Raw genomic sequence first — 15,281 nt, 5'->3', positions numbered from 1 at the left:
GGTTGAGGGCCATTTTAAAGGGACAGTGCATGGACAAGATGGACAATATGTATTTGAGGCTGTGGACTTCTCTGCATTTGGTCAAGGAAAAGCTTCAGATGCCCTGTCATATTTCTGAAGCAGACTGGCCTTTTGTTAAAGACTGCACCTGGCAGTTTGGCATTTTAGCATTACTTTGGAAGTGAGTATTAATTCGGAGAAAGGCTTTTGACCCCTTTGCTAGTTTGGGAAGTTTGATTGAATTAATTGTAGAGACTCAGAGAATCATTCATGGTATGGCTCAGACCCCTATATACAACTCTGAGACAACTGTGCCTGTAATCTGGAGTGACTGGTCACTTTTGCAAGTACAGTACCTTTGTATGTCATCTTCCTTAAATTGCCTTAGTACAGTACCAGTACAGTGAGCTTTTTACCCCAAATCCAGCCTCATCATTGCCTTGCACTATCACTCTGCACCTTCACTCCTCCCCAGTATCTGCTTTTTGTCCCAAAATCCACTAACACCACCAAGGGCTCCTCAACTACCACCATCACTGCACTGCCTAGGTAATGCCAGAGTGAGAGCTGCTACTGCAGTGTCTCACTTATGTGTGTATAGGTGGTCCCCTTACATTTCTGTATATGTATTCAATGTATTGTAATTCCTAAGTTCAGTCTGGCATTGTCATTACATCTATTCGCCCCTAGGTGGTGCTGGCGCCACATATTATATATAGCTTGGGGTTTGCTAATAAAGTTAGTTCAAGAGGAGTAATGTAGGAAGCAGAGAGGAGAAGGAAGTTTATAGAGGAGGAGAGCCGGCTCAGTCTAAGATGTAGCTGTCTTTCTTTCCTCCAGGCCCTGATCAAGCCTGGAAAGGACAGACCAAGTAGTCACAGCAGCCCAGCACAGACAAGTGAGTCTATATACGAATATAGCGAAAGTCTAGTGTAGATTAGATCTGAGCCTAGCCAAGGGACTTCACAAGCATCAGTGACCGGGAGGAACTTAAAGGTACCTGGACACAACTGGATGATTAAAGGCCATAATTATCCTTTTTCACTAAATGCCTTCTGGAACATAGTGATCCTGAATATTTCAGGAGAGCATCCTGCATCAAATAATGTAGCAGAGAGTTTGCATGCCACGAGGGAGAATGCCCTTATTGGATAACATTAGCACCTTATGGTGCTGGCGTCATGAACAACACAGGGGCCCAGCCACCAAAGCACCTTAAATACCCATTACCCTCAAGGGCACCTCAACCACCATCTGGCTGGTGTTCCCTGCAATAGAGAGTGCCCCGGAGGATTTAGTGCCGTCTTCCCCATTACTGCACGCCTGCCCAGAGAGGCTCTGCTAACCGTGAGTAGATGAACTACTACCCCCATCGGCCCACTGTGCCTAACGCGTTGCCCCTGTAGTCCGGTCCGCTGCACTACCATGACTACTATTACTCCTATTCTTGCCTCCATGACTACTCCTGTCCTTACCCTATCCCCTCCTGGGTCAATTCAAGTGCATGGATTTCTGCAAGACCAATGCACCTTCAAATTTCTGCAATAAATCTGCAGTGTGGGAATATACTCTTAAGGATCCTTAGATCCGTTTGATTTCTTTGAGCTATTGTCAGAAACTCCTGTCCTTACCCTCCTGTCCTTACGCGTTTCTGACAATAGCTCTGACAATAGCTCAAAGAAATCAAATGGATCTAAGGATCCTTAAGAGTGTATTCCCACACTGCAGATTTATTGCAGAAATTTTACTGGGGTGTTGGGGGGGCGCACTGCGCCACCAATGTTTATTATATTGGGGGGGGGGCCCACTGCACCACCAATGTTTATTATACTGGTGTGTCATTGTGAGTGTAAGAATGTGGAATCACTTGTGGTGAGATTATTTGGTTTAGGGTCATTACTTACCCCCAGTATCTGACTAAACAGAAGAGCATAAAGTGGAGTAAGGGTTCCATTAATGGCTGCTCCTATAGATCCTAAAACAAGGTATGGCCATTCTGTAGCATTGTACTTCAGTATCCTCATAATTACATTCTTCTGTTTCGTCTTCTTTTTCTGGTAATCATAAGGTTACAATAACAAGGTTATTAGTCTAAGCACCTAACATTGAAAGGTAGCTTCAGGTGACAGATCTGAAGTTAAGTAGAGACTTTCCATGTGTAATTCCATTACCATCATTTCATATTCCTTTCTTAAAATAAATAAAAAAATATCAACAAAATAATGCATTTGTTATTGTATGACACATATTTCCGGGGATAATAATGTACATTTAAAAAGCTGAGGTCTCTACATTGCCACCTGTTGGTCATAACTGGTACTTCTAAAACAGTCACAGAAAAGCTGATGTATTTGATTTATAAAATAATACTTGCTACAAAGAAAATTTCCCTGCCAAGGAGCATACACTGAGTTATGTAATATTTAATTGCACCATGATAATGTACTATTTTATCACTGGCTCACCCTAGCCAGAGGTGAGAGAAGCATTTGCCAGTTTTTAAAGGGATCACCAGACAGATCTCTCTAATGAAGATCATAGTATTTGTGCTTTAGTACTGCTGACTGGCTCCAGTCCCAGGATGTCATGTTCCGACACATGAAAAAGCACAGCTTGAAGGCATCTTAATTGCCATACGGATGGTGAGCATTTTTGAACAGCTCCCAAAACAGGATGAGACAACGCCATGGCCATCTTATAGATGCTCTTCAGAAAACGGACAGGACCACTTTGCTCTATGTAGATCAGATTTTATATATTTTTTACACCTGGTTTTGAATTGACATGTATCCAGGTCAGGGCCGTCTTTAACGCGGGGCAAAAGGGGAAGTTGCCCCAGGTCCAGTTGATCCTGGGGGGCCCCAAGGCAGCTCCGTGACGGTGTCGCCACATTAAAGACGGCCCTGTCCTTGCCTAGGCAGACGTGGCAGGTAATTGGGAGGGTAAATGCCGGGGTAAAGTTCTGCACATTGTGTGCCATGCTCAGTACTCCTCCGTGCCCATCATCACTAGGGCAGCTCACTTTCTTCCGTAGCCCCTGGTATACAAAGCGCAGCTACAGGTCGCAGCTGAGGCTAAACTCCTGCAGGCTGCTCCAGGGACTGGTGCTGTAATGAGTGTTTGGCGGGCTTCATTCACATGTAGATGGGGAGAGCCTCGTGTGTGGCTAGTTCTCATGAGTAAAAGGTGTCTAGACTCGTTGTACCTTACACTGGGATGGCTATGCTGCTGCAAATTATAACAGTCACATCTTAATCATACATGCATACTGGGATATACATTCCCCGCTTATTTAACTGGTCCTCAAATGATCTATTTTTTTCTTATATGTATCCTGTGTCAGTCAGTGTGTGACTATACATTATAGTAAAGTCGCTAGGCAAAGGTAAGAAGTGACTGGCGGAGGGCCATGTCCGTGTTTTGCTCTGTAAACAAAGGATCTGCAAAATACGGATACCTTCTGTGTGAATTCCGCATTTTTCTGACTTCCATCAATAGGAAGGGTATTCTCATCCACTACACAGACAAGAATAGGACACGTTTTAGAATTTGTGGAATGGCCACTCGGATCCACATAAAATCTGGATGTGTGCATGGCCTCATAGAAATCAATGGGTCAGTGTGCTGGCCTCAAACAATGCAGGTTAGGGTCCATTCACACGTCCGTAAGTGTTTTGCGGTCCGCAAACTGCGGATAGGACATGCTCTAACTTTTTTTGCGGGGAAGCGGAACGGAACACATGTGATGTCCATATACTACAGTCGTGTGCATGAGGACCGGCAGGTCGACTGAGAGGCCAAGTAATCAGCGCAGCTGCATCCTCTTACAAACAGGCAAAAAGTTATCTCAGAGGCACTGGGGGTCATTTACAAAGACTGGCTTTTTTGGCTGGTCTTTGATTCCTTGCTGCATTGCCGAAGAACTCATTATGCCAGCCGCTGTAACCTTTGCGGTCTTCTTCCAGGACACATGCTCCAGAGCAATATATGTGTCATCCACAGATCCCCTCCATAACAGTGTCATCCACAGATCCCCCATAACAGTATCATCCACAGATGCCCCCATACCAGTGCGTCATCCACAGATGCCCCCATAACAGTGCATCATCCACAGATGCCCCCATAACAGTGCGTCATCCACAGATGCCCCCATAACAGTGCGTCATCCACAGATGCCCCCATAGCAGTGCATCATCCACAGATGCCCCCATACCAGTGCGTCATCCACAGATGCCCCCATAACAGTGTCATCCACAGTTGCCCCATAACAGTGCGTCATCCACAGTTGCCCCCATAACAGTGCATCATCCACAGATCCCCATAACAGTGCATTATCCACAGTTGCCCCCATAACAGTGCGTCATCCACAGATCCTCCATACAAGTGTGTCATCCACAGATCCCCCATAGCAGTGTGTCATCCACAGATGCCCCATAGCAGTGTCATCCACAGATCCCCATAACAGTGTCATCCACAGATGCCTCCATAACAGTGTCATCCACAGATCCCCCATAACAGTACATCATCCACAGATCCGTCATAACAGTGTCATCCACATATCCCCCATCAGGGAGATCTTTAACGTGGGGCAAAAGGGGCAGCTGTCTCTTGAGCCCCGCTGTCACAGTGGGGAGTGGGGGAAACCCCCCACCGTACAATGTAAAAGGGATAGGGGTAGCAACTAGACCAGGCTGCCAAGAAAAGGGAGCTGGTCACCGCCTATAGCATCCCTAAATCTGGCCCTGTTCTCCTAACTGTATGAGCCGACCCTTAAGGTAGGAGGGCCCATACACTGGAACCTCAGAACCCTGAAATTCCTGAATATCCCTGAGGTTAGTAGACAGGGACAAGAGACAAACAGGTTCATTAAAGACACGGATGAACCAGAGTCTCCACAGGCCTAGCTGCAGGGAAAAGTGGATGACTGAATACAGAAACAGAGTCGGCAGATAAGAACACCAGAAAAACACTTACCTGCCGCAGCCACCACGACTGGAACCCGTGCATAAGTACAGGTACCCACACACAAAATAGGACACCGTACAAACAACACCGCACACCGGAATCCAGCACACAGCAAGGTGCACAGCAGCAATAGGCAGCATTGCATCCAGATTTATGGTTCACCCCTCCGGGAAACAAGCCCCCTTCCGGAGGTATCAACATCCTGGGTGATGAATAGCATACATGCAGGGACCAACACCAACAACAGCCCAGACATGTAACAACCAACAAAACGCTTCACACAACCAGAACATAAACTTACACCACACATACAACAAGTGAGGGTAAAGGTACATGGAGGGTACGTAAGGGAGGACAATTTATGTTCCATAAGGTGGCCCTCAAGGACTGGGCAGAAACACCCAGGCAAGGAGCAAAGCTCCAACACCAAGCAAGGCTGTAGTACAACTGCCCTCAGCCAGCAAGCCACAGGTATATATCAAGCCCGTGGTCACACCCAGGAAACACCTTAATCCCCACTAGCAAGAAAGTTAACCCCTTGCTCACCAAACAGCAGGGAGGCAAACCTAAAAGGGGAAGTGCACATGCAAACTGCCAACAACACGTTGCCACAAGCAACAAGTCTGCACGGCAACCGTGTCACGGTCAAACACCAATATGACCGTCACGGCCACCTGCTGGCCACTCCCCACAAATTCAATGACATCGTTGTAAAATATCTTGCCTCTGCTCCGCCGGCTCCGTGTCCCGATCCTATCCTTCACTATGCAAGCGGCATGGCTCGCATAGTGAAGGACTTACTTTCTTCCTTCCGACCTCCCCTGCCCTTTGCGTACGCCGCGCGCCGTGACGTTACGCGGAGGCAATGTAATGCTAGGGTGAGCCAAGCTCCGGTTTCCTTCCTGAACTGCAGAGTGGTGCCCACTTCAAACCCTGAGCCCAGCTGCACAGAGCACTGATCCTGAGCCTGCTGGAGTCTTCAGAACTGTAAGTATTTACAGTAATTCACTGTAAGCTATATTATATACCATATATTACTTGTTTTATGTGAGTAAGGGTGCTGGGTGGTTGGAGAAGGGGGGGTGTTGTGTGTTGTGGTGGAGGGCGTGATTGCATGATAGGGTGTGGGAAGGTGGGATCCAGGGGGCCCAGGTAAATTCTTGCCCAGGGTCCAATCAAAATTAAAGACGGCCCTGATCCAGGTATTGAAGTGCATGCAGGGATGTCATTGTTACCTTCTTTTGAGTCTGTGATTGTTCAAGGTCCTCTGACTCATCGGTATCATTTATTTGTAGACCAGGTGACCCATTTACAGTAGCAGATAGGGCATCTGGAAAGACATTAGAGAGCTGGGATTTGGAACGAAGACGAAGGGTGTTCCTGTAAAACATATATGGCACTAATAAGTGATATCATATATTTCTGATTACATTTAGGTTTGAGGTTGTCACATACCTTCTTAAAAAAAAGCCTGTCTTTAGTAACAAAGAAACTTAAAACAAAGGGATGGGAGGAGGGGGATGGTGCTGCAGCTTCTCTATCTCTGCCTGTGTACCAGACTGCTGTGAAAGATAGAGGGGAGCAGCAGGGGAAGCAATCTGATTGTTCAGCGCACACAGCATGATAAGAGCTCAGCCATTCAGTTACATAATGAAAATATGCAGAGTCCCCAAATATGAAGATTACACACTGATTTACTACATCAAACATACATCTACTTGTATTGACAGGTATTCTTTCAGACTTACAATAAAGCATGTAACTCAGACAAGACACGCAACAGAAGATTTAAAAAATAAAATTCTGATGTGTGTCCAAAAAAGTGCTTTAGTATGTCCATATGTCTACCATGCATCAAGTATAGCAGGGCTGATGCTGCAAAGCTGTTTGCCTTTACAATATGGTATCTGCAGGACGGCAAGTAAAATATTGGGAATAACTTTTAGAAAATTTTAAAGAAAAAAATAAGTATTTACACAACAAATTCAGCTCTGTTACCTCTGCTTTTGAAGGGGACCTTTCACATTGAATTGGATGTAGCATGTATTAGAAGAAAAGATTCAGTACCACTTGCATTTTTTCCATTTATATTCCTGCTCATTCTGGGCTTTGAAGTCCAGGAGGCGGTTCTATCAGTGATTGTCAGCCTTCCCTCTATGATTGTGTATACAGAGATAGCTGTCAATCACTGATAGGACCTCTGTCACGTTCGGGTGTGGGAGGGAAACACCACACCGAACATATGAGGGAAAGGGGTGAGGCATTAAAGGCTGGAAACTAGGAAAAGGAGATGGACACCCCCTGGTAAAACCCTAATCAAAGTCCTGACTAACTACCAGTATGAACAGACCCCAGAGGTAGGTGAATTCATACACAGGAATACCTAATGTCCTAACTCACCCTATAGGACCCTGGTACTAATGTCAGGACTGAGACAGCCTGTTCCTCCAAAAGGAAGGACGAACAGGAGTCTCCCTCAGGCCTTAATACAAATGACAGGGAAATGCCACACATAAAACAACCAAACAAAATACAAAAGAAAACACTTAACTTCAAGTGGCTATGGCAGCACCAGGAACTCAGCTGAGATCCACACACCAGCTATCCACAACTCAAACTGAAGCTATAAACCGCACAGCATTGTGGGAGAACCAACTATAAATAGAGAAGGTAAAATGACCATAATAGCCACACCTGGGGAAGGAAGGTGCGACAAGCACCAGAAACAACACAGACGTCATTTGATCCAAACAGAAAATATGTCAGATCAAACCGATCTCCTGCCACCTGTCGCGAGAACGTCCGTGACAACCTCCTGCTGGACTTCAAAGCCCAGAATGAGCAGAAATTTAAATGGAAAAAATACAAGTTGTACTGAATCTTTTCCCATCAAAATATATATCAATCTGCTCAGCTCCTCCTGCTCTACAACATGCTGCCTGCAGATTAAAAGGGTTATCCGAGACTAAAAAATTTCCCCCATAGGCCCTGAACCGCTCCTGGGCCCAGCACCGCCGATTTTGCTTCTCCCCGTGCGCGGATGAAAACATCTGGTGTTGGGGAGAGGCAGCCAATGGCAGGCGGGGACGGGGACCCGCAATGTATGCCTGTGAACTTTTTGAATTTGTCCTAATAAAAAAGATTTTTTATTCTCCAAGTGCTGGATTTATCTCTTCTCCTTACATGGTTTACCAATACTCCTCACTGCATACTAATATACTGCAAGGCCGGGCACTGCATGTGGCTGACCTACGAGTAGGACACGTCTTACATTGATTTGCCCTTTCTAGCTTATGGTAAACTACCATACATCAGATACATTCTTCTCATGTTAACCATGTTTCTTTTTGTAATGACCTGATGAATTGTCTCTTCAGGCTGGCAGCTAAATGCTGAAAAGCCCATTCCATCTGATAAAATGTAAACATATTAGGCCCTTTTTCACGCGTCTGTGAAGACATTATTGACAATATGGTCAGTAGTTCATCCGTAAAGATGCCCAGGATGTTTGGTCCACGTGTCATCCATATTCCAAGGACATTGCTAGACTGAAAATTAGTTTCCAAAGCATCTTCTACTGATGATCAGTGATGGCATATAACCCCTAGACTATAACGTGTGTGAGGGATTCATGATCACGGACAAAATAGGACATGCTTCTGTGGTGTCACAGCTTCTACCAATACAATGGACATTGCAACATAGCCTCTAGTGACAATGGATAATCATTTTGGTTTAGTTCACATTACAGCAGAAGCCATTTGTATTGTATGATGGATAACCATAAGGATAAATGCAATATAACCAGTCTAACATGCAATTATGAAGAAATATTGCATCTAAAAATATAACACAACTTTATTATTTGTTTTTAAATTCTTAATTGTTTCAAGAGTTCTGCTTGCTGTCAGTGAGGCAATATCTACCTCTGGAGCCAGGACAGAAAAGTGACTTGTCCTTCTGTTTATGTGTAGTTCACATAGAATTTCTTAAACTGATACAATCTAACAAGTCCTCAGCTACGGCAGTAAGGCCTCTTTCACACTTGCGTTGTCCGGATCCGGCGTGTACTCCACTTGCCGGAATTACACTCCGGATCCGGAAAAACGCAAGTGTACTGAAAGCATTTGAAGATGGAACCGTCTTCCAAATGCTTTCAGTGTTACTATGGCAGCCAGGACGCTATTAAAGTCCTAGTTGCCATAGTAGGAGCGGGGAGCGGGGGAGCGGGGGAGCGGTATACTTACAGTCCGTGCGGCTCCCGGGCGCTCCAGAATGACGTCAGAGCGCCCCATGCGCATGGATGACGTGATCCATGCGATCACATGATCCATGCGCTTGGGGCGCCCTGACGTCACTCTGGAGCGCCCCGGGAGCCGCACGGATGGTAAGTATGCTGCTCCCCCACTCCCCACTACACTTTACCATGGCTGCCAGGACTTTAGCGTCCCGGCAGCCATGGTAACCACTCTGAAAAAGCTAAATGTCAGGTCCGGCAATGCACCGAAACGATGTTTAGCTTAAGGCCGGATCCGGATCAATGCCTTTCAATGGGCATTAATTCCGGATCCGGCCTTGCGGCAAGTGTTCCGGATTTTTGGCCGGAGCAAAAAGCGCAGCATGCTGCGGTATTTTCTCCGGCCAAAAAACGTTCCGTTCCGGAACTGAAGACATCCTGATGCATCCTGAACGGATTTCTCTCCATTCAGAATGCATTAGGATAATCCTGATCAGGATTCTTCCGGCATAGAGCCCCGACGACGGAACTCTATGCCGGAAGACAAGAACGCAAGTGTGAAAGAGCCCTTAGTCATGTTTTTAGTTCCTGAATCTAAAGAACATAAACAAGAATGATTCAATCTACCAAGAGTGAACAGAGGTCTTGAAAATGATGGAAAATGAAAACCATGTGATGTTTCATTATAAAATGATTGCACTTTATCTACATAGCACTAAAAAATCAAATAACAGACCTGAAACTTGACTGGTAGCTTCCTCTGCTGAATGTCCGTGTCTTTTCCACAACAGGGTTTTCATCTGCAACTTTTTCTTTGATAAAAATAAAAATAGATATCAAAATTCTGCTAAAAACAAAACATCATTTACAACAGAGCATCAGTGCAGCAACATACTGGGCCCATGCAATTCTTAGCAACCATTCAGACTCTACTTACTAACAACCCGTTGTATGTATTATTTTTCACATACCTGTTGAAGTATTCTGGTTTTGTAAGGTGACTAAAGTAAAGTAAACGCCTTTAATTTTCAGCAGTTCTTCATGTGTCCCCTTCTCTACTGCTCTTCCACCACTAAATCCCACAATTATATCGGCATTCCGGACCGTGGAGAGACGATGAGCTATTGAAATGGTTGTCCTTCCGCTAGCTACCTATAAAAGCAAGCGCAATGTACGGTATATGCAATTTATTTTAAGCACTTATAAAGCGCTGACATATTCCACAGCACTCTACAGACATTAGCATCAAGCTGTCCCCATTGGAGCTTACAATCTAAGGTCCCTATCAGTATGTCTTGGGAGGAAACTGGAGAACCCGGAGGAAACCCACGCAAACACGGGGAGAACATACAAACTCCATGCAGATGTTGTCCTTGGTTAGATTTGAAACCAGGACCCCAGCGCTACAAGGCACCAGTGCTAACCACTGAGCCACCATGCCATATATGTATTGGTACCATGGCAAAATGCACAGAGGGATGAGCACTTAGCTCCTCAGTTCCAGCACTGGGAAGGTATCAAAGAGAACATGGCGTTTCCAATGGAATGTTCTTGACAGACATTGTATACTGCAATCAGCAACTTTGACAAAGTAGATATAAAAGGAGTTGGCCCATCTAGCACTTTGGTGGCATATTGCTAGGACTTGACACCCGGGGGGGGGACCCGCACCTATCTCTAAAACAGAGCCCCCAAGGAGAAGGAGAATACTGAATTCACAATTTGTCAAAATACTACATGTGCTCTATTAGCACCTGTGCCACTGCAGAAGTTACATAGTTACATAGTTAATATGGTTGAAAAAAGACATCCATCCATCAAGTTCAACCAAGGGATAGGTGGGGACGCGAATCCCAGAAGGAATTGAGACTCAGATTTCTACACATTTTCATAAGCATTAATGTCATTTACTTTCAAGAATTCATCTAAACCCTTTTTAAAACCGTCTACTGTTCCTGCTGTGACTACGTCCTGAGGAAGTCAATTCCACAGATTCATAATTCTTACAGTAAAGAAGCTTTGATGCTTCTGGAGACTGAACTTTTTCTTCTCCAGTCGGATGCAGTGCCCCCTTGTCTTTTGAGGGCATTTTACATTTTACAGTTTTTCACCGTATTTTTTTTTGGGCCGATTTATATATTTGTATCGGTTAATCATGTCCCCCCTTAGACGTCTTTTCTCAAGACTAGATAAATTACATTCTTTTAATCTTTCTTCATAACTAAAACCCTCCAGGCCCCTTATCAGTTTAGTTGCTCTCCTCTGTAATTTTTCCAGCTGCAGAGCATCCTTTCCACCAACGCTTTGTAAACTGGTAGTTAAAACTTCACTTTTATTTATTTATTATCATAAAATATTATAGAGGTGGTGAACATAAGTATTAAAAGACTCAGTAGGGTTGCAGATAATTGATGACTATATGAAGACACCGCTATCTTTATCTAGCTTCAACAATATGGTGTGGTAACATTCCACTTGCTGAAGCGTCGATGGCTGCGCGCCGCCACCGGTGCTGCTACTGCAACTAAGCTGATACTATCTTTAGTCTAATTTTTCTTTATACATAATCTCTTTTAAGGTACTTTCACACTAGCGTTTTTGTTTTCCGGTATTGAGTTCCGTCCTAGGAGCTCAATACCGAAAAAAACTGATCAGTTTTATCCTAATGCATTCTGAATGGAGAGCAATCCGTTCAGGATGCATCAGTTCAGTCCCTTTTACGTTTTTTGGATGGAGAAAATACCGCAGCATGCTGCAGTTTTATCTTCTGCCAAAAATACTGAACACTTGCCGGAATGCCGGATCCGGCATTAATTTACATTGAAATGTTCCGGAAAAACGGATCCGGCTTTTTGGTCTGTGCATGCGCAAACCTTTAAAAATGCAAAAAAAAATTATACCGGATCTGTTTTTCCAGATGACACTGTCTGACAAATGCCATCAGTTTGCATCCGAATTGCCGGATCCGGCAGGCAGTTCCAGCGACGGAACTGCCTGCCGGAATCCTCTGCCACAAGTGTGAAAGTACCCTTACATAGTTCCTCTCTGTATTACTATCTGTGTTAAAAGACAACGTGCTCAAAGTCTGCCCCTGGCATGTTTCGCCGGTCACCCGGCGTCTTCAGGGGATTGGGCAGAATTTATGCCTTCAGTAGATTATTGAGCAGCTCCGGTTCACTTTGGGCCAATCCCACCATTATTGGTGGGTTTAGACTACATTATTTTAAAGGGTATGGTCAGTTATAGATGGGCATATTATGGCTTATCTTCAAAGCATGGCATAAGAAAGAGAACATATATCATAAACTTGTTGCCTTGGCTGCATCTGTACCTGTGTTATCCACGATACATCATATGGTCACCATTCAATAGTCATTATATATAATACTGCAAACACATGTAATGGTAATTTTTGTTCTCAATCTCGAACTAATCTTTCCAACAATATTGTGCTAAGTAACAATGCTATCAAGTCATTACCTGCAGAGATGGAGATAATGGATATACAAGATAAGATAAGAGTTCCTACTGATTCCCACTATCAGTTCTATCTCTAATCTACAAGATAACATCATAAAAGTTACAGTATATTTCATAGCCACTGGGGTTTTTCTCAATTCGGTGTCATTGTCACTATCATGTAATGTTAACCACATGGGCCGAAGATGACTTTGGAATTAGCTAGTTCTCGTGGTGCCTGAGAGTAGGAATAGTCAGCCCACTCATTTCTGCTGGATTAGATTCAATGGATGTCTACATCATTACACAGTCATTCTCTATTATATGGAAACTAAATGGAATCGGGAACTTTGTCACTGTGACTATATTCAGGGTGTTTCAATAGTTTTCTGGTTTTCTCAGCTGCTTCAAGGAGCATTCCATACTATGTAGAAAATCACTTAATGATGTTCCTATAGTACTTATTGTCATGAAATTGTATTATTATAATGAACTCAGAATATTATGTTTTGTTTGTGGTGCCATGCCCCTTTTTCTGACTCAGAGAGCAGTCCCTTTGGAATCTAATGTCAGACTGAAACATTTCCATGCAGCAGTGAGCCTTCAATAAAGACAGTCAAAGTGACTGCTATAGAGCCCTTGGTAGTAGGAGGCCTGTAATAGTGTTTGGAAGAAGCCACCACTAGGGGGAGCTTACAGCGTCAACATGTTTTACAGATTCCATTGAGGTCAATTACAGTTGTATAAATCCTTATGCACTGAGCTTCCCCCAAGTGGTGGCTTCAGGAAGACACAATTATATAAAGGGAAGTGAAGATTTGTAACTCCAGAGCTCAAACCCCAAAAAGGTTGTATTTAAAAAAATTAGGACAGCCATGAAATTAAATATGAAAGGCCAATCTAAGTTTTGCTATGGAGCCCTATGATTTTTGTGTGCACTCCTGTCTCCACCCGAGTACAGTTCCTCCTTCATCTTATCAGTCTTTGCTAAATGATGACATTTTGAGGCATGTATCCATGACTATTCAAATGAAGTATAACCTTTGGATGAACCAACCTTATTCAGTGCTTCTTGTACTATAGATTCACTCTCGTTATCCAGAGCAGACGTGGCCATATCAAGGAGGAGGATTCTGGGGTTTCTGACAAGGGCTCTTGCAATTGCAATTCTCTGCTTCTGTCCTCCACTCATCTGTCCTCCACCTTCTCCAACCATGGTGTCAAACTTCTACAAAAGAAGAAATACCCAACAAAATACTGAAATGTGATTTCAAACTTTTTTACGTAAACCATTTTTAGATAACATTCTAACCAAATTGCAGTTCTCTTGAGATAAGCAGTTCGATAATGGAATCACTCCTCAAAAATAACCAAGGGGTTTAATCTCTTTCACAATTGAATTAGGTAACGCCTTGTCCTGCAAAATTACTGTGGCATTTAAAGAAAATCCTCTTTGCCTCATTTTACCTCTGGTAAATCCATGATGAAGTTGTAGGCATTAGCTTCTTTTGCTGCTTTGATAATGTCATCCATAGTGACCTCGTCTCTGGCATATCGAATATTTTCAGCAATGGTTGTAGCAAATAATACTGGTTCCTGCTCAACTATTCCAATCAAGGAGCGCAGCCACTGAATATTAAGTGTGCGGATGTCATGTCCATCTAAGGTGACCTGGGAGTGAAGATGGAAAACCTTGAACAAATTTTACAAAATTTACTCAACATACCTATCCATATGTACTTAACTCCCACTTACTGTATTTCTCCATCCTAGACATCTAACATCCCTTTCTATGACTATGCACCTAGATATTCTGCAACTGTAAATGTCCAGTGCATAGAAAATCCTAATGGATATGGCGTACAAACCATGGAGATAGCCCAAGGAGCTGCAATTGTCTTGGCTCCGGAGGAGCGGAGCAGAGGATAGTAGTGGTAGTGGCTCTGGCTGTGATAATTATTCACAGTGGCAATTCTCACAATGATGCTCCCTAGGTCCAGGGCAGTGATAGGAGAGCACACAATTTCTTTGGTCGGGACACACCCTGCTGTTGAGGCTTCTGCCTGATGGTAGATGGGGTGCCCTTGGTGTTGTAGGTTTGGCGTGGGTGCAAGGCAGGAGATGTAGGTTCTGTGGTCAGCAAATGGTGCTGGAGTCAGTAACCAGGCCAATTGTAGAAGGTAAATGTCTCTCTTTACTAAAGTGCAGACTTGGGGTTGTAGTACATCCAACAGTATCAAAACAGTATTCCAAGTGCAAATCTTTCCAGGTAGCAATGTATAGATATAGGCCAGAATAGGGATTGCAGTACTCCTTACTTCTATCTCTCCAAAGTCTCTCTCTGCAAAATCTAAAGCTGGCAATGTTATTCTTGCAATAGTGACTGTAATCCCCAGCTGAGGGGTACAGGATTAAGAGAGTGGGCCAGACCATGTCCAAGAGTGAAAAGTGTCTTAGCAATGTCCCTCTCGCTGCAGTAAAGCTTCTATCAGCCGTAAACAGCAAATACCTTACTGGCTGACTCCAGTGCTCAGCCAAGCAGATTCTGGGCCTTCTAGTTCTTTCCTTTCTCTATTCCTGGAATACTGTGAAGTAAATGACTTTCTTTCAGTAGTTCTCT

The 15,281-nt window shown here is 44.0% G+C and overlaps 1 protein-coding gene across 1 annotated transcript in view; it reads right to left on the bottom strand.

The window, feature by feature from the left end:
- Window positions 1–15,281, bottom strand: part of ABCB11 (ATP binding cassette subfamily B member 11) — an 87,215-nt gene that overhangs the window by 31,784 nt on the left and 40,150 nt on the right. The window contains exons 14-19 of the mRNA XM_040439518.1: window positions 14,129–14,332; window positions 13,719–13,889; window positions 10,174–10,354; window positions 9,939–10,014; window positions 6,201–6,345; window positions 1,905–2,054 (exon numbers count right to left, since the gene is read on the bottom strand). Coding sequence (XP_040295452.1) covers window positions 1,905–2,054; window positions 6,201–6,345; window positions 9,939–10,014; window positions 10,174–10,354; window positions 13,719–13,889; window positions 14,129–14,332 — 927 coding nt within the window. The remainder of the gene's footprint in view (window positions 1–1,904; window positions 2,055–6,200; window positions 6,346–9,938; window positions 10,015–10,173; window positions 10,355–13,718; window positions 13,890–14,128; window positions 14,333–15,281) is intronic.

Source organism: Bufo bufo, chromosome 7 (genome assembly GCF_905171765.1).
Source record: "Bufo bufo chromosome 7, aBufBuf1.1, whole genome shotgun sequence".
Lineage (NCBI taxonomy): Eukaryota > Metazoa > Chordata > Amphibia > Anura > Bufonidae > Bufo > Bufo bufo.
The sequence above is the reverse complement of the archived record's forward strand: the minus strand, read 5'-3'. Positions and strand labels throughout refer to the sequence as shown.